Raw genomic sequence first — 22115 nt, 5'->3', positions numbered from 1 at the left:
GGAGAGGGTAAAACGGCAGGGGCTTCTCCAGCGCAATTTGGTTTTACTTTATCCTCATGTCAACTGCAGTATCTCTTGCTCTCTTAGTTTGATGGTTAAGGTACTTGTTGTTGGAAAAATAAGACGGGGGCTGATGGAGAGAGAGTAAAACCCAGTAGATGGTTATCTCTGGACCTTGATCTTGTCTGGAAACCCTAACTTAACTCTGAAGGGGATACTGTCTCTTTTAATTCTCGCCTTGTATGAAAGGTAGATAATACTAATAACATTGCTTGATTTCTCTGCATATTATTACATTTAACCCTTTGAGCCCTTGCTGCATATAATTTCAACTAGGCTGCCTTTGTCCCCCCAAGTAAATTGAATCTCTCAGCACTGAAGCATCTTGATGTGCAGTCATTAAGATCATCTGGTTTTGTTGGCAGCAAGAGCTGACCCTCATTTGTGATACTCAAAGGGTTAGCAAGACTTCTGTAGCTACCTGCCTACCTACCTACCTGTAAAGTAGCTTCTTCTTTGACATTGAAAATCTTTGTATTTTAATCAGAGCCTATCATTATTTTTTTGGCTGCTTTTCTGATGTCCTTTTTTCAATTTAGACATTTTCTGTGTGAATGTGCCTTTTCAAACTTGCTTTGGTATATTCCTCTGCAAATACTGATCTGCATGCTTATTCTGATGACTTTTTTTCCAGCTCTTCTGTACCACTCTCTTTTGTGATCTGTAAGTCCTATGTTAATAAATAATTCTTTGGCATATTTTGAAAGTGTGGGGATGTGTGTAATTTGTACTTTTCCAGGTTTAGACCAAAGAAATCCCTGGTCTACATCAAGCTTAAACCCTCCTGTGGTCAGAGGGTGTTTTTTTCCTTTTTGTTTATTTCGTTTTCTCAAACCCTTTTCTCCTAAGAAAGTATTGGTACATTTTAGCCTTTTCCCCTCCTAGTTCCACTGATTCTAAATTTTTAACATGGCACTGGATTACAATTTCAAAAAAAAAAAAAAAGTGTAAACCTTACACTACGTTACGTAATAGCGAGGGAGAAATTTTAGGCCTTTCTTCTAGTGGTGAACCTCATTAGTGAACATCTCCGAGCCTCTCCCCTGGGAGTCACGCCACGAGGAGAGGGGAAGAACTAAGAGTTTAGTGTTGGGGAAAGAGGGTCGCTTGTGTTACTAACTAGGTATCTGTTAAGATTAGTTTAAATGATCACATGGTGTTGAGATGGGCTTCTGAGCAGAGTAGACGTAAACTGACTTTAGATTGATAATCTCTGTCATGGAAAGTGTTCAGTGTTCATACTAGGAAGTCTTCAAGGCTGCACTGGGTTGGAGTTGGAGGTCAGGTACTCCACCCTCTAATTGTAGAGCTGTTGCCTGTCCAACCTCAGAAGGTATTAGGACGCCACCCTCTGTCTTTTTAACTTAGTCCGTAAAGCAAAGTTCTTCAAACAGTTTTAGGGAATGTCTCAGGCAGAGTAGGCTTTAAACTCTTCATTTTTAAGAAAACAATTTTAGAAGGACCCACAAAAGTTAGCAACAAGAGGGGCCAAATTTGGAATTTAGTTTCCAGTGTAGAGTCTGATAATAGTGAAAAACCTTGGGAATAAACACTGTTGTTTTTCAGATCAGAAACCCAAGACCAACTTAAAAACAAAGAGAACCTTGGGGGAAAAGGTTGTTTCCATGGTACAATTTTTTTTTTCTTATGTTTTGAAGCTTTCATTGTTCCTTCTTTTTAAAAATTTGAGGCAGAAAGGAAATTAAACCATTGAAGGTGAGGATATTAAATAGGATTTCTGAGCGATTACTTGCAATATCTGAAATATGCCATTTGAGGTGAAAAAAATGCATATTAGGGTTTAGATTAACTCTTAGAAAATCTAGGTCTGCCATTCAAACTGTCGTCTTTTCCAGAGCATAATGCTTTAGAATGTTGAATAGCATTTGGTTTCCAGAACCTGGTATAAACGTATGATGTTGTAATGAGAAGGTACACTAACTCATTTGGAAGAAAGATATTTTGGTGTAGCCGCTAATAATACCAGTTGCCCTCCATCTGGGATTTTCTGGTTCCATGTATAGGACCAGTCCTGTGGTGGCTTTGACTAAGGAATTTCTTTGTCAGTGGAATTATCTTGTGCTGGATTGGTGCATCTGGGACTATTTTAACTCCCTTCTTCATGTGAGCAGGGTGCAAGAAATGACAATGGAGTTGTGCATAAAATGTAATCCCATTCACAAATTGATCGGTTAGTGTTTCCAGAGTGAGATAATTTTTAGGGAGGCAGTTTTAATAATATAGATAATAATATAAACTTGCCATCAAGACTTGAAGAACTTTATAGTCTTTAAGTTCCAACAAACAAATACTGTTTTGTTTATCCCCGTGCCAAGTTAAAGTAAGATATGGTTGGTGCCTAATTTCACACAGCAGTACCGGAGAAATTATGCAAATATATTTACATTTTACAGTCTATTTTTCACATTAAAATCCCTGCTGATTTTTAAAAGTAGCTTATCAACATGAAGAGGATACTGGTAATGTCAAAGCAGCTAAGCTAAATCCTAAAATAACTCAAAGAATCAAACTGTTTATTTTTTTTAAAGTGCTGCTTCCAGGTTTGTTTTTCCATCAGTTGAGTACTTTTGATAAGTGGTTCTGGAGAATGTCGGCCCGGGAGCTGTATAGGGTGATGTGTTTATAGTGTCATATAAATAGGAGGGTCTCCTGGGTGCTGCCCTCCCCCCTTGCATGGCCCAAAGCCTCCAGTTGTAATTGACATCTTCTGTGCTCATTCGAAGGTTTTTTGATGAGCTTTTTTATTGATGGCCACAAGCAATCCCACTGCAGATCTTGACACTATTCCTTGGCCTTCCAGCCTCCTCTGACTGCAAATATCCACAGGATTGCCACCTTTCTTTATGGAACTTAAAGCACTGACCCCAAAACCCACAGATATTTACCAATAGCCTTCCCAGCATTTAAACTGTAGATTTAATACAAATCTATCAAGTCAGTACAAATGAAGAATGGGGGGGTTCTATGCAGATTGGAAAACACTAGAAGGCTATTATACAGCAGCATTTTGTGGCCTTTCATGTTACACTGTGGTCACTTTCATTCCTGTTTTCTTCAACAACACTTATCAGAGTGTTTGACCCTTAGAGGACACAGTTGGACCAGGTTCTGTAGTTACTAGAGAATGTGAGTATGCTGAACTCAGAAGGTAGCATAAGGCCAGGAATGGAAAGACATCCAAGTGTATGAATATTTCATGATTTACTTTGGTAAATGGAGTTTGGATTAAATCAGTATTGGAAATTAAAAGCTCTTTGGTCACTTTAGTCTGATGACCATTTGTATTGCTAGGGAATGGCGGAATTTGCACAGGTACCTCTTTTTTTCTTAACTCCTTTCTCAAAAGCCAGTAACTCTTAAATCACCTGGGCATATGCTAACAGCTTTAGAAAATGCCCATGGCAATCAGTATGGCCTTCTGTGTCCTATTGTGGCAGCTCACATTCTTTGTTCCAGGAAATACCTTGTTTTCATGTACAATGGATTACGAAGGGATTTGAGTTGAGGTTTCTGGAAGAGACTGATAGATTTCTTGCTTATGCTGGCAAGTGACCCCATGTCCTTATTTAAGACCCATGACGGAAAGCATATTGTATAGTTTATTCTTTTGGCCTCAGTAATAGGACATTGCTGGTTGCAAACAAATACATACATTAAAGCACACATTTTGACATACCATCAGTGTGCGATTGCAGTTCAACCTAGCACAGCCGAAGAGTTATCCGGTAGAATTGGAAATTTGATGGTGATTCTCTGTTCCTTTTATTGCATCCATTCCGTTTTCCTTTTTCTCTTGCAATTTTCAGAATTCAGCTATCAAATTGAAAACCCACCTACAAAATAAAATGTGGGTAATTCCATGTTATTTTTCCAGACAGAGCTTCTGTTACTCTTACTGTAGTTCCTGTAGAATCTTCGATATTTTTAAGATCATGCAATGCGTAGAAAACAGAACTGTGAACATGGGAAATGAAGCATTTTCTTGATTTAACCTGCCCTCCGTGAACTGATTTACTATCTTTTTCTTATAAAATGGTTTACTAGTATTCACCATGCCAGAAAATATTACTCTATTTATATACTGTTTATAAATGGGAAAGTTTAAGAATACAGTGTTCTCATGTTCCTTTTGCAATAGCAGTGCTTCCTTATGAGTGCAAATGAATTGTACTTCAGTGAATTTTTTTATACTATATAGCCAATAAATAGGCAAAAGTAAAACTTAAAAATCAGCTTTGAAGTTCCCATTGCAGCTCAACTAGTATCCATAAGGATGTGGGTTCAATCCCTGGCCTCGCTCGGTGGGTTAAGGATCCAGCATTGCCACAAGCTGCAGTGTAGGTTGCAGATGTAGCTCAAGTCTGGTGTTGCTGTGGCTGTGGCGTAGGCTGGCAACTGCAGCTCCAATTTGACCCTAGCCTGGAAACTTCCATATGCCACAGGTGCAGCCCTGAAAAGAAAAAAATTTTTTGAAACTTTTTTTAAAAATCAGTTTTGAGACTTGACTTTCATATATCCTGTATAATTACTCTTTACTTTTTAAAATATAAAATATTTCATTTTTTGTCTTTCCATGTGTGTTGTTCCAAAAGGCAAGAAGTTATGTTTGTCATTTTTAATAAAACTAAGATTTTTTTGAAGACCTGTATTATTATAAGAGTAGTTAAAAGCTCTTCAGCTAATGTATTCTCTTATTGAATACAATGACTTTTACCTGATTATATTAAAGTCATTTCTGGTTTTTGTTTGTTTTTTTTAAACTTTTTTTTTCTTGTTGCATAATTGCACAAAAGGGTCTTTTTATTACCATAGCAATCTGGCTGTAATAGTTGAACAAGAGCTTAATTTTTATTAAATTTATCTTTGGCCTCTAGGAAAATTGCTACCCTTTTAGTACATGAAATTCTGGGAATGGTTCAAAATATAGCTTCTTCAGAGAGCTTTCTGGTAGGGTCTAATAATAAAAATACTCATGTTGGGAAACATTCTTCTGAATGTACCCCTTGAAGACTCCTCTTGTGTTTAACTGCATCTGCTCCTGATTGAATTTCACCTCACCTGAGTCAGGACACCTTCTGATCCCTTTAAATAGTGAAGAAAGCAAACACGAGCTAGAGACTAGTTTCATTCATTCTAAACTGTACATTTTTCACCTGCACCTTTTTATTCCCTCCCGGTTAGTAGGCTAAACTCGAAGGCTACCCTTTGCACTACAGAATTTTAAAAGATATATTGTTCTGTGAAAGTTACCAGCTTTTCACTGGCTGGCATTTTTTTTTTTTTTATATCTCAGGTTTTCCATTTGTATTCGTTTAATACCCTGTTTTTCCTCAGAGGGTTGAGAGAGAGAGAGATTTGGGGTATACTGTTAGAAGACCATGTCAAGGGCCCCTTCCCTCTTATAAACTGGGCAGCATTGCTGTGTAAGCGAGACAAAATGAACCTGACCCAGGGTTGGACACCTGTTGACCGAGTTAGGAAAATTTGGGTCCCAGCACTTTTGAGCATTTTCCTTACAAGCCATGTTTGTGGTGTCCGAGAGGGAGTCATATGTTTGGCCATCTTACCTTACATATAATGACTGAAATGAAACTACAAGCCTCTCAGCCAGACTGAAGGGACAGTGCTGCTGGGGAGGTGGCTTCTCAGCACCAGCCTTACTCAGCCTCCCCTGGTTTTGCTTTATGAAAATGAGTGAGCACCTTTCCCTGCTAAGACCGCTAAAATGATGGGCTGACATTTCATTTTTACTTTGAAACAGCTCTATTGTAGGCCTCAAAGCAGCAACTAAATTTGAGGCTAATGGCAACCAATGCTGTATAAAGATCACCAGGCACTGGCCAGGCCCTTTACACACCCGTCATCAGTTAATTTCACAACACAGCCCTTCCAAGTACACCGGCTCTTCTTTTTACAGATAAACAAACCAAGGTTAAGAAGTATTAAATAGCTTGCCTAGGGTCACACAAGGCGTAGATGGGCATTGAATCGAGGTCTGTCTAAATCAAAAACCTATTCTTTGTGCTGTTTTTGTGCCCCCTCTTAAGTTACTTAAACATATGTTAAGAATGTAAAAGGCATCTTCTGCCCCAGCATTTTGTTCTTTTCCTTTTTCCTTTCTTTTAAAATGAGAGGATTAGGAGTTCCCGTCGTGGCGCAGTGGTTAACGAATCCGTCTAGGAACCATGAGGTTGCGGGTTTGGTCCCTGCTCTTGCTCAGTGGGTTAACGATCCGGCGTTGCCGTGAGCTGTGGTGTAGGTTGCAGACGCGGCTCGGATCCCGCGTTGCTGTGGCTCTGGTGTAGGCCGGTGGCTACAGCTCCGATTCGACCCCTAGCCTGGGAACCTCCATATGCCGCGGGAGCGGCCCAAGAAATAGCAACAACAACAACAAAAAGACAAAAGACAAAAAATAAAATAAAATAAAATGAGAGGATTACACATAGTTGAAGGAGAACGAGGAGCCCAGGAGCAGCCAGGCCTTTGGTTCTGTTTTTTTAGGAGCTAAAGTAGTTTAGATTGATTTTTCTTTCCTCACACTCCATCACAGCACTAGGACGTCCCTATTGACCAAAATAACAACTCGGTAAGTAACCGCTTCATTAACAGCTCACACTTGGCCTTGCCTGGAGAGAAACTCGTAGTAATTGATTAAAAGTTAGATAACATGATTATCACTTGAGTTTTGAGAAGCTGTCAACGTTTAATCAGTTTGTCACATAACATTTCATATGACTATGCAAATGTTAAAAGGAACATTTTCCAGCAAAGTCAAAACAAAAGAGGCTTGTTTTAGGGCAGGGAATGTAGTAAATACATTTTAAAGTTTGTAAGTGAAGGGACAATTTTATTAAATGACTCTATTATTATATCAGTGTATATATGTGGGTGAATGAACCTATCTTTTTCTTGGAATTTTAATATCCAAAGAAAATGCCTCTTGTGTTACTAAATATAAATGCCAACTCAAGGCTATTGTGGGTTTTTAAAGAGCAGATTTTACAGCCCAGCTCCTTTCGGTTGAGTACAAGCTCTAAATTTAATCAACTCCAGCATCGCATAAAACTAATCGAATACATTAGACCTTGTGCTTCTGCAGAGCTTAGGGCTTTGTGCCTAAATCATGAGCTTGCCTCTAATTGTGGGGTCTTACTTCCCTTTCAGATATAGAGGACTTAAAACATGCTGCCTTTGGAACCTGCAGTAGCAATTTGGCAGTGAGCACACTTACGAGCTGTGACTGGTCAGACAGGGATGTTGCCTCTCAGGGCAGAAAACTCTTTCCATTTGTCCTCCCAGCAGGAAGTGGAGCCTCGCCAGCTGCCTCCGTCCTTCAAAAGAAAGAGACGTCCTTCGGCAGTTCCGAAAGCCTCACCGTGACATCCCTTTCCAAAGTCACGACCTTCGCAAGCGAGGACGCCCTTCCGGAGGCGACCTTTCCAGCCTTCGCCAATTTTAAAGAGGTGATTCCGCAGGCCGGCGAGCAAAAGGAGTATGAAAGCGCGGACTTCAAGGATTTCACCAGACAGGACCTGCCAGCAGCTGAGTGGAGCCAGGAGGCCGCGTGCCCAAGCCCAGCCTCCAGCAGCACTTCCCACGACACCCCCCGAGAGTGTGCCGATGACTTCGGAGAGTTTCAAAGTGAAAAGCCCAAGATCAGCAAGTTTGACTTCCTAGTGGCCAATTCACAAGGCAAAATGAAGTCCAGTGAGGAAATGATCCAAAGCGAGCTGGCAACCTTTGACCTTTCTGTTCAAGGTGAGTGGCTTTCAACGTAGAATTTACAGTTGTGGTTTCTTCCACTGCAGTACTGGATGTTTTTCTTAGGATAGGAAACTGGGGGAGTTCCCGTCGGGGTGCGGTGGAGGCGAATCCGACTAGGAACCATCATGGAGTTGTGGGTTCGATCCCTGGCCTTGCTCAGTGGGTTAGGGATCCGGCCCTGCCATGAGCTGTGGTGTAGGTTACAGACACAGCTCGGATCCTGCATTGCTGTGGCTGTGGCGTAGGCCTGCAGCCATAGCTCCAATTAGACCCCTAGCCTGGAAACCTCCATATGCCATGGGTGCGGCCCTCAAAAGACAAAAAAAAAAAAGAAAGAAAGAAAAGAAGAAACTAGGGCGTTCCCTGGTGGCCTAGCAGTTAAGGATCCAGCGTTGTCACTGCTGTGGTGTGGGTTCAGCCCCTGGTCAGGGGACATCCACATACCATGGGCATGGATTTAAAAAAAAGAATAAGTTGGTCCCTGGGTTAGCAGGAAATGGATTTTCCAGTGTTTAAAATCAGAGTCTATGACAGATAACTATTTTTTTAAAAGGTTTACCTTTATGTAAAATAAATAACAAGGACCTACTGTATAGCACAGGGAACTATACTCAATATTTTATAATAACCTATATGAGAAAAGAATCTGAAAAACAACATATATGTAATACGAATTACTTTACTATACATCTGAAACTAACACATTGTAAATCAACTATACTTCAATTAAAAAGAAAAAAAAAGGAGTTCCTATTGTGGCGCAGTGGTTAACGAATCCAACTAGGAACCATGAGGTTGTGGGTTCAGTCCCTGCCCTTGCTCGGTGGGTTAAGGATCCGGTGTTGCCGTGAGCTGTGGTGTAGGTTGCAGACGCGGCTTGGATCCAGCGTTGCTGTGGCTCTGGCGTAGGCCGGTGGCTACGGCTTTGATTCAACCCCTAGCCTGGGAACCTCCATATGCCACGGGAGCGGCCCAAGAAATAGCTAAAAAGACAAAAAAAAAAAAAAAAAGAAAAAAAGAAAAAAAAGGTTTCCTGAGACTCAACTGAAATTAAACCGTATCTCTCAGATTCGTGCTTTTGGGGCTAAAAGCAAGCATAGCACACAGTCTCTTGTTCATTTCTTGTTTTGCTTAGAGGTGTACTGTGTTACAGGAGCCAGAAAAATGGTTTGATCGCCTTGTGGGCAAATCGCTCTGCTCTTATTCCCTGGCTACATACTGTATCTTTTAATCCAGAGGCTGCAACATGATAGCTGGGGATCTAGGTCCGTTCTGCAGACCTGTGTTGATTGTTTGGTTTGTTTTTTGAGTTTGTTTTTTGTTTTTTTGTTTGTCTTTTTGTCTTTTAGGGCCTCACCAGCAGCACATGGAAGTTCCCAGGCTAGGGGTCAAATTGGAGCTTCAGCCGCCGGCCTGCGCCACAGCAACACCAGATCCGAGCCTCATCTGCAACCTACACCACAGCTCATGGCAGTGCCAGATCCTTAACCCACTGATCAAGACCAGAGATCAAACCCGCAACCTCATGGATGCTAGTCCGGTTCACCAACCACTGAGCCACGATGGGAACTCCTATTTTTTTTTTAATGTGTGAAGCAATCACCAATACATAAAAACCATGACACTTTACAACCTGAATTTCTAATTTTCTTGCAAAGTTGTGGCATCTGGCAGTACCAGGCCTGCATTCCTACCTCCTGACGGTCAGCTGGAGCTGAGTAGTGACAACCCCTCTCACAGATGAGCTGTGCTTGTCCCACTGTCACATTCCCACCACTTCCCTCTCCAGCCGAGCTACTTCACTCGTTTCCTTTGCCTGCCGCTCTCTGAAGGCGTTTGAGTTTGGCCCTTTTGCTTTACTCCTACCCTGACAGAAGGGCTCGTTGATTTCCCTTCGATTGAGAGGTGGAGGAAATCAGTGCAAGTCCCTAGCTAATGACTGGACAAGCAACACGCCTCTTACGCACTGATACTTAGAAAGATGCTTTAGTCCTCCACACTCCAGTAATGCTGTACCTGGAATTATGGAAGAAGAGTTCCCATTGTGGCCCAGCAAACCTACCTAGTGGGTTCAATCCCTGGCCTCGCTCAGTGGGTTAGGGATCCAGTGTTGCCGTGACCGACGGTGAAGGTCGCAAATGCGGCTCCGATCCCTGTGTCACTATAGCTTTAGCGTGGGCCAGCGGCTGCAGCTCTAATTCAACCCTTAGCCTGGGAACTTCCATATGCCTCGGGTGCAGCCCTAAAAAGTCAGAAAAGAAAAAAAGACGGAAGAATTGTCATTGCTCAGAGAAGCAATGGAGAAAATTAAAAGCAGGGAACTCAGCAAGAGAGGACAGGAAAGGGGTCAACATGTAACCTGCCAGACAGTCTGAAGGAGGGGTGTGTTTCCGAACACCCCCAGACACAAATGTCTAAAGAAGAGGGTGGCCTTGTCCTGGGAGCGCCTCTCCTTGCACGAGGCTGAGCAATCAGAACCTTTGACTGTGCTGTGCACGTCCCCCAGGATCACACAAGAGGAGTCTGAGCCTTGGCGATAAAGAAATAAGCCGTTCTTCTCCTTCCCCGGCTTTGGAGCAGCCTTTCAGAGACCGCTCCAACACTCTGAGCGAGAAGCCTGCCCTGCCTGTCATCCGCGACAAGTACAAAGACCTGACGGGGGAGGTGGAGGTGAGCCACTTGTCGTCCCCCGGGGCTAAGCACTGAGGCCCCCCCTCCAGAAAAAGTGCTTGTGGCTTTCACCTGGGGGGACAAGGGGCAGGGCGCCACAAGGCACCAGAGCAAAACACGGAATTAAGTCAGAGAATGGTGACAGTAGCCCTGGATGGAGATACCTCCCAGATGTGGCATCGCTGAAAGTAGCTAGTGACCCTAAAACTGGAATTAGTCGTGGGCCCTCACAGGGAGGGAGGTGTTGAAGGGAATTCTTGTTGAGCACGTGGACTTTCTCCTCTTAGCGGATGTGGTAAAACATCAAAATAGAGGAGAGAGGGAAAATGTTGTGGATCTTTGTTGCATGCTGCCTTTCTCCATCCGACACTCTCAGCACTCCTCCTGAGAGGAGACTTCTCATCACCTACACGGACACATGCATGCACCTGCACGTACACATGCACACAGCTTCCTAAGTGGAGCAGGAAGCCGGTGGTTTGATACTGGCTCTTGTGCTAGACACCTGCATGGAGGGTGCCTTTGAAGAAGCTTCTGCTATTGTAATTATATGTTACAATGAGGCAGCGTTTACACAGGGGCTCCACTATGAAACATTCCCCTCGGAGTCACCACAAGTCGTATGCTTGGAAGTTATGTTTATCAGGAATTAAAAATTGTCATTAGGGATAAACAGCGCTTGGACTAGAGTGATTTTAGTACTCTGAATTGACAGAAATCATAAATAGCATTCCCGGCTTAGCCATTTAACCCGGTTCTTTTTATACAATTGGCAGGAGAATGAGAGATACGCTTATGAATGGCAGCGGTGTCTAGGGAGCGCCCTGGAGGTGAGTATGGCACTTTCACATGCTCCACGGAAATGCCTCTTCTGTCATTTTGCCTTTCTGGTTTCTTTGGGCTGAAGGACAGAGGCAAACTCGCGGAGAGCCCTACCATGGCCTTGCGCAAAGAGAAGTGGTGTGAAAAGTCACACGTCTTAAATGAGGCTTCTGTCACATTTACAGTAGCAGACACAGCTCATTCGTCCACTGTGCCCTCTTCTGTTACTGTGTTTAAGAAGTAACAAAATGACATCATCGTCTCTGCCTAAATTAAAATAATATTTAAGCTGAAGAACCTGTATCTTGCCTCTTCCCCAAAAATGGAGGATTGTTTCTTCAATGTCAAAACTAAATGTTCGGATTTGTCTCAGCATAGTCCTCTACGTACATCAATCAGTCATGCTTTTTCACAACTCCCAGCGTTCCATCGGGTTTTCTACTAATAGTGTATTGATTTGTAAGGACCTTTCTTGACTATATAAGGTGATATGATTTCATTTCTTATAGGTCATTAAGAAGGCAAATGATACCTTAAACGGAATCAGTAGTAGTTCTGTATGCACAGAGGTAATTCAGTCAGCTCAAGGCATGGAGTATTTATTAGGTATGTTCTTTTATATTTGACTTATTCAAAATCATGACCCTTTGCAGTCTTTTCGGTTGTGCTGTGTTAAGTAGTTTAATCTAGATCTCTTAAGCCTCATATGATTTTACTAAGTAGCATCTACATCTGTAGATAAGACACTTAAGTCACAGACAAGAACAACTATTTGACTTAAGGTCTCTGGCCAGGTTTCCGAGTCCTTGTTATACATCTAATAGCAGCAGTATAAAATCATGTTACTGCTTTATCAAAGAGTCTGAACTAGATGAGGCAAATTATTGGAGAGTTCCCTTGCAGCATAGCGGTTCAGGGTCTGGTGTTGTCACTGCAGCAGCTCAGGTTGTTGCTGTGACATAGATTCAGTCCCTGTCCCAGGAACCGCCACATGCTGTGGGTACGGCCAAAAAAAAAAAAAAAAGAAGAAATTTAAATCATTGGCTCACCGAACAATTCTTGCCAAGCTCTGTTGAATTCTTCCTTTCTGCCCCTTCTGACAATCACAGCTTGCTTAACTTCCTGGCCACCTGCAGCTATCAAACACCTGAGTGCAACGTGAAACCTCGCTCTCCATCCAGTTCAGTGGTCCTCTCCTCCCCAAGCTCAGGCTTGTCCCGGGGCCAGAGCCACATGCACTGGGCCCTAGTCTTTTTCACATCTTTACTCAAATGTCACCTTCTGAGTGCTGTCTCCCTGGCCTCTACTCAAACCGTATCCCCTCTCCCCAGCCTGGCCCTTCCTTTCCCTGCTCCATTTTCTCCCTGGCCCTCTCACCTTTAAACATCTTCAATATTTTACTTACTCTTCTTATTTATTATCTGTCTCCCTCCACTAGAATGAGCCTCCAGGAAGGGAGGGGTTTGGGTCTGTTTTGCTCACTGCTGGGTCTCCACCACCTCGACCAGTGTCTGGCACCCAGGAGTCACTCGCAGATACTTGCTGGATGAGCGGCTGTGAAGGGACATGGGCTCTCCTTCACTCCTGCCACCTCGCCCTGGTTCCTCTTTCCTGCCCAGGCAGGCATAGTTCTGTTTCATTAACGAGATATTCACCTGGTAATGGGGCGCCTGTCTTTCCTTCTAGTTGTTTCCTCATATGAAAGATTGTCTTAGAACCCCCCTCACTTGGCTTAGAGTGGGCAGTAATTCCTGCCCTTTCTCTGGGGAAGGCAGGACAAGCCACAGTACTGTACACAGGCTGAGCACGTCCCAGCAAAGACCCCGGGGTTCTTCCATTCCTTTCTTAGAGAGGCTGGGGGAGGGAACATGCCTGGCTCCTGTTATCCTTATTGGAAGAGTTCAGCCATAACTCAGAGACCACAGGAAAAGAACCAGCCTGTGTCCTATTAGGTCTATAAAAGATACATGAAGCCACAGAGTTTGTAAATCTTTGGGCATTTGGAGGCGTGAGATATTCCTTGTTTGCAGGCATACCTCAGAGATATTGCAGGTTTGGTTCTAGACCACCACAGTAAAGCCAGTCACATGAATTTTTTGGTTTCCTGGTGAATAGAAAAGTTATGTTTACTCTATGCTGTAGTCTGAAGTGTGCAATAACTTTGTCTAAAAAAAACGTGCAGGAGTTCTCATAGTGGCTCCACGGAAACGAACCCGACTAGTATCCTTGAGGATGTGGGTTCCATCTCTGGCTTCGTTCAGTGGATCAGGGGTCTGGCATTGCTGCGAGCTGTGGTGTAGGTCACAGACTCAACTCAGATCCCCGTGTTGCTGTGGCTGTGGTGTAGGCCAGCAGCTGTAGCTCCAATTTGACCCCTAGCCTGAGAACCTCCATATGCCTCAGGTATGGCCCTAAAAAAAATGTTTTTAATTTAAAAATAAATTAATTAAATTAGGGGTTCCCGTCATGGTGCAGTGGTTAACGAATCCGACTAGGAACCATGAGGTTGCGGGTTCGATCCCTGGCCTTGCTCAGTAGGTTAACGATCCGGCGTTGCCGTGAGCTGTGGTGTAGGTTGCAGACGCGGCTCGGATCCCGCGTTGCTGTGGCTCTGGCATAGGCCAGTGGCTACAGCTCCGATTCGACCCCTAGCCGGGGAACCTCCGTGTGCCGCGGAAGCGGCCCAAGAAATAGCAAAAAGACAAAAAAAAAAAAAAAAAAAAGGAATCTTTCTGAGCAGTAGATCTTAACAATGGGCTTAAAATAGTCAGTAAACCATGCTGTAAACAGATGTGCTATTGTCCAGGCTTTGTTGTTCCACTTATATAGAACACAGGCAAAGTAGATTTAGCATGTAATTCCTAAGAATCTTAGGGTTTTTGCAGTGGTAAATGAGCACTGGCTTCAACTTAAAGTCACCAGGTGCATTCGTATCTAACACGAAAGGCAACCTGTCCTTTGACGCTTTGACGCCAGGCATTAACTTCTCTCTAGCTATGAAAGTCCTAGGTGCATCTTCAGTACAAAGCAGCTTCACCCACACTGAAAATCTGTTGTGTGGTGTCGCCACCTTCATTAATGACCTTAGCTATATCTCCTGGATGACTTGCTGCAGTTTCCACAGAGCACTTGCTGCTTCACCTTGCACTTTGATGTTATGAAGACAGCTTCAGCTTCTTTCCTTGAACCTCCTGAATCAACCTCTGCCAGCTTTAAGCTTTTCTGCTGTTTTCTCACTTCTCACAGCCTTCATAGAGTCGAAGAGAGTTAGGGCCTTCCTCTGGATTAGGAGAATGTTGTGGCTGGTTTGATCTTCTATCCAAGCCACTAAAATGTCCTCCATACCAGCAACAGGCTGTTTTTCTTTCTTATCATTCGTGTGTCCACTGGAGTAGCACTCCTTATTTCCGTCAAGAACTTGTCCTTTGCATTCACAGCTTGGCAAACTGTGTGGTACAAGAGGCCTAGCTTTCAGCCTGTCATGGCTTTTGCTATGCCTTCCTCACTACGCTCAATCATTTCTAGCTGTGTGTGTGTGTGTGTGTGTGTGTGTGTGTGTGTGTGTGTGTGTGTGTGTGTCTTTTAAGGGCTGCACCCATGGCATATGGAAGTTCCCAGGCTAGGGGTCAAATCAGAGCTGTAGCTGCTGGCCTACACCACAGCCACAGCCATGCCAGATCGGAGCCATGTCTGTGACCTACACCACAGCTCTCGGCAACCCTGGATCCTTAACCCACTGAGCGAGGCCAGGGATCAAACCCTCATCCTCATGGATACCAGTTGAGCCACGACAGGATCTCCAATCATTTCTAACTTTTGATTTGCAATGAGAGACGTAAGACTCTTCCTTTCATTCAACACTTAGGAGGCCAGTGTTGGGCTATTAATTGGCCTAATTTCAAGAGTACTGTGTCTCAAGGAATAGGGAGGCCCAAGGAGAAGGAGAGTGACAGGAATGGCAGGTCAGTAGAACAGTCAGAACACATGCTGTGTGGTTTGTGGCACCCCAAAACGACTACCCTGGTACCATCAAATAGTGTGAGAGTTAACCAAAATGTGACAGAGACACAAAGTGAGCAAATGCTGTTGGGAAAAATGGTGCTGATAGATTTGCTTCACACCTTCAATTTGTTTAAAAAAAAATATATATATATATGTATATATATATATATAAGCAAAATAAAGTGAAGCATAATAAAGTGAAGTGTGCCTATACTTTGTGGTGATACTGACATTTGCATTCTTTTAAACTGTAAATATTTCCATGTTCATTGAGTTTAATGGTATTTCCCAAATTCAAACAGATGGACTCTTAAAGAAGCTAGAATAAAATAGCTAATACTTGCTTCATGTCTGCTGTTCTAATAAGCCTTTTACAGTATTAACCCATTTAATGCCTTCAGCCATCCTTTGAGGAGGTACTATTATTATCCCAGTTTTACAGATTAGGAAACTTAAGCACAGAGAGGTTATGCAGCCGAGCTGAGATTCAAATCCGGGCAGTGTCGCTCTAGGGTCCATGTCCTTACCAGTGAGTTTACACTTGAGCGTTAAGCATTGATTGGTCGCAAGGAAGAATATGTTCACCTCTTTCCGGGTACAGTCCCTCTTTCCACCCAGTGTATCAGCCAGCAGTAAGGCTGCCTTGTCTTGCTGGCCTTTCTCTCCGCTTCCAGCACCTAACTCTCTCCTCTCTCACCCTGTCAGGTGTTGTTGAGGTGTACAGGGTAACCAAGCGAGTGGAGCTGGGGATAAAAGCCACTGCAGTGTGCAGTGAGAAACTCCAGCAGCTGCTAAAGGACATCGATAAAGTATGGAATAACCTAATCGGCTTCATGTCACTCGCCACACTCACGGTAAGCCCATGAGACAATCAGCAGCTGTCTTCCTTCCGGAGACCTAAGCCGTAAAGCTGAGCGTGTGTTCCTATGATGGCACTTGTTGGAGGCGAAGGGGCCTCCTGTATCCTGTTATGTTAAAGGAAGGCGATAACATTTGTGCTGTTCATTGAAGAGTACCAGGTTGGGGAGTTCCCACTGTGGTGCAGTGGATTAAGAATCCAACTGAAGCGGCTCAGGTCACTGGGGAGGCACAGGTTTGATTCCCTGCTCGGTACAGAAGGTTAAAGGATCAGGCGTCACTGCAGCTGTGGCCTAAGTTCCAGCTGTGGCTTGGATTCATTCCCTGGCCTAGGAACTTCCATACACCGTGGTGTAGCCATTAAGAAAAGCAAAAACAAAAACAGTCCCAGATTGGCTTCTGGATAGCTCCCAGGCCCGTTGTACCTAAATAAAAGAGAATGCAGGAAAACGTTCTCTATCTACATCCTACTCCATTCACATGTATGTGTATGCATGTCTTGCAAAGCATTGGTTTGAGTTTCTTCCTTCGCATTTCTAGTTTTTTCTGTCCTCATGTATGTCCTTCTACAAAACGATATGATGAAAACATTAATTCAGAAAGATGCATGCATATAGAAGTTCCCCTGTGACACAGCAGGTTAAGGACCTGGCATTGTTGCAGCTGTGGCACAGGTCACAACTGTGGCTCGGGTTCAATCCCTGGCCCATCTGGGAATTTCCACATGCTGCAGGTGTGGCCAAAAAAAAAGTTACATTCAAAAGAAAAGATAAAAATAAAAGAAAAAATAGTTAAAATTAACAAAAAGATGCACACACCCCAGTGTTCTTAGCAGCACTATTTACAGTTGCCAAGGTACAGAAGCTGTCTAAGTGTCCATCAACAGATGAATGAATAAAGATGGAATATTACTCACCCTTAAAAAATGAAATTTTGCTGTTTGCAACAACATGAATGGACTTGGAGGTTATCACATCAAGTGAAATAAGTCAGAGAAAGACAAATACTGTATGATAGCACTTTTATGTGGACTATAAAAAAATACACAAACCAGTGAATGTGACAAAAAAAGAAGACTCACAGATATAGAGAACAAACTAGTGGTTACTAGTAGGGAGAGGGGCAACATAGGGATAGGGAATTTAAAGTTACAAACTACTGTGTATAAAATAAGTAAGCTACAAGGATGTAATGTGTAATACAGGGAATGTAGCCACTATTTTATAATTATTATAAGTGGAATATAACCTTTTAAAATTGAGAATCACTATAAATGATTTATAGAATCACTATAAATGATTTATGATTTATTTACAACTATAAATCTGAAACATATAATATTGTATACCAACTATATCTCAACATGAAATTTTTTTGGAGTTCCTGTTGTGACTCGGTAACAAACCCAACTAGTATCCATAAGGATGCAGGTTTGATCCCTGGCTTCACTCAGTGGGTTAAGGATCCGGCATTGCCGTGAGCTGTGTTGTAGGTTGCAGAAGCAGCTTGGATCCCACATTGCTGTGACTGTGGCATAGGCTGACAGCTCCAGCTCCAGTTCGACCCCTAGCCTGGGTGCAGCCCTAAAAAGACAAAAAAAAAAAAAAAAAAAAAAAAAAATTTTTAACCTAAGTAAAACGAAAAACTGTATGATATATCATGTTGCTATCCTGTGGTTCATTTAGCCTTTATACTTTCTGAGAATCTTAGATTATTTTCATTTTTTTCTGTTATGAATAGTTTTACTCTGAATATCATTAAAAAATAGAAACAATCATTTTCTCCAAGTGGACTTGAGAGGTCAGTGTGTGTGGTTGCACATGTACACGTGTGCCTGCGTGTCGTTGTCATTACACGTGTTACATGACTTTCCAGGGAGCTGGGGGCTGGTTAACAGTGCTACCAGCAATATATAAGTATGTATTTCTTCATGTTGTGTTCTACCTTTGTCAGTTTCTTAATTTAGCAAGTGTGTAAATGACTCTCTGAAAGTGTTTTTAATTTTTTTCATTTCCTGAGTCTATTCAATGTCCCAAATGATAATTTCCTATTTTTGTTTCCTTTATGTGTGGAATGATCATCTCTCTCTTTTGACCTTTTGACCATTTATTCACTGAAATATCATTGACCATATGTAGTTCATATTTGTAATAGATTTATACACACATGTGTGTGCTTATAAGATTATATCAGTTATTTTTTCCCTCTTCTGTTTCTTCCCCCTTTTTGTATTTCATGGGGCAAAACTATTTTATTTTTATATATTCATATTTACTCAGTTTGTCTCTGCTAATACCCTTTGTTGCACAATAGTCAAATGTATCTTCCTGCCGCAGCTGGACTGCATTTGCTATTCCATTTTCTTTCTTTTTTCCCTCACCCTTAACTGCATGGCCCATCTGAAATAGCAGCCAGTTCTTGTTGCGCTGCACTGATAGTCAGGTGGGTTCCCAGCCCTCCCAATGGCATGTCTTCAAAGGCAAATCCTCTCACCATTATGTTGCTTCTGGTTTGTCATATTAAGTTCTTCAAGAGTCGAAATCATTTCCAGGATCTCTATTTTGTTCCCTTGGGCCATTTTTCAATTTATAACCTTACATCATACAGTTTGGGTAATTATTTTTTAAAAATACTGTTGTGCCCAATACGATAAGAAATGAAGTATAAATATATGAAAAGAAGTGATGAAATTATGTTTATTTAGTGATAAGGAATACTTCTAGAAATCTGAATTCAAGAGGTTAAGTTTAATGAGTTTGGCAAAAATTCATAGTTTTTTACATAGTGACAAAATATATTAAAAATGAAAAACTCACTTTTAACGTAGTGTATCATTTATGCCCTTATCATTTCTGAGTGCATAGCTTCAGTAACTGGTTCATTTTTTACCCACTATCAGACAGTTCTTTCCAAAAAGTAATCTGATGGTGTCCATTTACAGCCCACTTCAAAGCCTGCGGGGACTTTCCATGGTCTTCAGAGTCAAGCGTAAACTCCTTAGTGGCGTGTGTAAGGTCCCTTCCTTCGCTTGGGCTGCCTTGGCCTCTCCTTCCCGGTTCGACTCCTCTCTTTTCCCCGGTCTCAGTGTCATTTTCCCAGAAGTCACCAGGCGCCCCTCCTGTGTGTGTGTCCACAGCACATTCTGTCAGGGCACTTACCACGCTTCTTCATCATTGTGTTTTCTTGTTTCTTGCCCACTAGCTTCTCACTCCTTAAAAGAGAGACTGTGTCCTTTATTTCTTTTTGGCTGCTTATTTGTTTTCATTGAAGAGTAGGTGATTTACAGTATCATGTTAGTTTCAGGTGTACAGCAAGGTGATTCAGTGTTTTTGGAGATTGTACTCCCTCATAGGTAATTATAAGACATTGGGCATAACTTCCTGTGCTGTACAGTGAAATCCTTGTTGTTTTTCTATTCCGTGTATACTGGCTTGTATCTGTGAACCCCGTATTCCTAATTTGTCCCTCCCCCACTCCCTCTTCCCTTTGGTAACCCAAAGGGTGTTTCCTATGTCTGTGGGTCTGTTAACTGTTTTGTATATACGTTCATGTGTATTTTTTAGATTCCGTGTAAGCGATACCATATGTATGTCCTTTATTTCCTTAGGTTCTAACTGTGTCTGGTGGGACTTTATACTTCTTGTTTGATGCTTTTTTGAATCTTCCAGAGTTTTCCAAACTAGAAAAGCACTTCCGTACCTCATTTTTTTAATAACTGATTAAAAAATTTTAAATAAGTGGATACGGAAAATAAAACAAAGGGAAAATGAAAGTAGCAAGATGAGTTAAAGCCAGGCATGAAATTAAGTGTACAAAAACGTATGCTTTTAAAGGGCTGGCATTGGCTAGCAGAGAGCTGTACAGTTGACTTGAGCCTTTCTGGGCATCGATGCAAAGAAGACGTGATCAGTTCCACAGTTCACTGTGTTCATAGCATAAAAATAAACCCTCCACTCAGGAAGCATAATTATTCCTGGCTCATAATTAGAAGTTTCTGTTGTGGGTTTTTATAAAGAGGAAATTAACATAATCGACATTTCCTTCAAAAATATCCTTTCAGTAAATAAAGCAACAGATTTTACTGAGTGGCTTCTTAGGAATTTCTCCATATAGATCGAGTGGCAAAGCTCCAAGTGCAAATTAGTGATAGTCTTTCTAAGTACAGAAAAAATAGATGAAGTGGTAAATGAGGGGGAAAGTGTGGCAGTACCTATTGATGGTGGCCTCAAGTATGTTTTTCTGTAAAGAAAACGTACAGATAAGTGAGAAATATACAAGTTTCCCAGTAAAATTAGAGCAAAACCATGAAGTGATTCATAAAAAAAGGAGGCACAGCTCATCAGGAAACATTAATTCACATTAAAACAAGAGTTTATTTCTCACCTCCTAATAACCCCAGTTTAGGGTTGAGTTTGTTTATTTGAACCCTAATCCTGTCGATATGGTACAGTTGGACTGACGATTGCTTAGGGAATTTATTAGGAAATCGGTACCCACTATGGAAAAGGTGTTTGGCAACATGCTTTCCCTCCGCCTCTGGACTCCCTGAGGACAGGGACCAAGACCACATTCTGTTCATCTTTTGTCTGCTCTGAGCAAATCCCCATAAACCCTGAAGGGGTGAAAGGACTTACAAACAGAGTGGTAAGACTCGGTAATTCCACTTCTCAGGAAACTCTTTTTTTTTTTGGTCCTTTTGCCATTTCTTGGGCCACTCCCGAGGCATATGGAGGTTCCCAGGCTAGGGGTCGAATAGGAGCTGTAGCCACTGGCCTGCACCAGAGCCACAGCAATGCGGGATCTGAGCCTCGTTTGCAACCTACACCACAGCTCACGGCAATGCCGGATCCTTAACCCACTGAGCAAGGCCAGGGATCGAACCCGCAACCTCATGGTTCCTAGTCGGATTCGTTAACCACTGAGCCACGGCGGGGATGAGCCCTGGCATTTTTAAAAATTTTTTCTAGGAGTTCCCATCTTGGTGTAGCAGAAACGAGTCCGACTAAGAACCATGACCTTGAGGGTTTAAACTGGAAGTCAGACTCAAGTCAGACTTGCGCAGTTTTGCTCCGCCCTTTCCCTGTGATGCTCCTTTAGCCCTGGACTAAAACTCCCTCTGGTGGCAAAACATGTCTCCTCTGGGCACAGGCTGAAGAAGCTGTTTTTTTCTCAAGAGACAAAGAGTTGAGTGAGATGGATTGTTATCTTGAGGTTTTATCTCAGGGCTGCGGATCTAAGTTCAGGAGGTTCATAACCAAAACTCAGTCCTGGAAAACAAAACTAATCGATTCTGCCATATAGGATCTATAAGAAGAGTCAGGCCTGTTAATCTCAGTTGAAAAATCACACAGGCTCTATAATTCCACTATTACCCTCAGTATAATAAAATTCTCCTGTACTTCCTTTCAGTGTGAAACAAGCAGTGACTTGCAGAGTACTTCCTATGGCAGTGACGCATCAGGACAGTTTCTCTTTAATAATGATAGCATTTTTGTCATCTTCCCAGTTGGCAAGAATGTGTTAGAGACAGAATCTTCATTATGTCTCTGCGTGGCTATCTTCAGTTGACAGAAGGTGGGTGAGGTAGACAGAATAATCCCTCCCTGCAAGATGGCCATGTCCTGATCCCCAGAGCCTGTGGGTGCTTCGCCTTATATGGTAGAAGGGTGTTTGAGTGGGAACCTTGTCCTGGATTTTCTGGGTGGCCCCAGAGGCATGACAAGGATCCTTATAAGAGGAAGGCAAAAGAGTGAGGTGAGAAAAAGCAATGCGACAGTCCAAGGAGAGAGAGAGAGATTGGCAGATGCTACACTGTGGGCTTTGGAGGTGGAAGCGTGGTCCAAGGAACGTGCAGACAGTCTCTAGAAACTAGAAAAGGGGGCATTCCCCTTGTGGTGCAGCAGAAAGGAATCCCACTA

General features: G+C 42.6%; 1 protein-coding gene across 48 annotated transcripts in view; it reads left to right on the top strand.

Annotated features, from left to right (window-relative positions):
• Positions 1-22115, top strand: part of SYNRG (synergin gamma) — a 91281-nt gene that overhangs the window by 61403 nt on the left and 7763 nt on the right. For 16 of the 48 annotated variants that reach the window (XM_021067372.2, XM_021067367.2, XM_084985105.1 and 13 more), the window contains 5 exons: positions 7384-7839; positions 10352-10515; positions 11292-11345; positions 11847-11943; positions 16045-16193. In XM_021067372.2, coding sequence (XP_020923031.1) covers positions 7384-7839; positions 10352-10515; positions 11292-11345; positions 11847-11943; positions 16045-16193 — 920 coding nt within the window. Of the gene's footprint in view, positions 1-7245; positions 7840-10351; positions 10516-11291; positions 11346-11846; positions 11944-16044; positions 16194-22115 lie in introns of all 48 variants that reach the window. The other 32 variants (XM_021067370.2, XM_084985110.1, XM_084985104.1 and 29 more) reach the window with 2 other exon arrangements.

The sequence above is a fragment of the Sus scrofa genome, chromosome 12 (assembly GCF_054392235.1).
Source record: "Sus scrofa isolate SSC_HxYL_T2T_F1_AM1 chromosome 12, Sscrofa_HxYL_maternal_Yorkshire_Landrace_v2.0, whole genome shotgun sequence".
NCBI lineage: Eukaryota > Metazoa > Chordata > Mammalia > Artiodactyla > Suidae > Sus > Sus scrofa.
The sequence above is the reverse complement of the archived record's forward strand: the minus strand, read 5'-3'. Positions and strand labels throughout refer to the sequence as shown.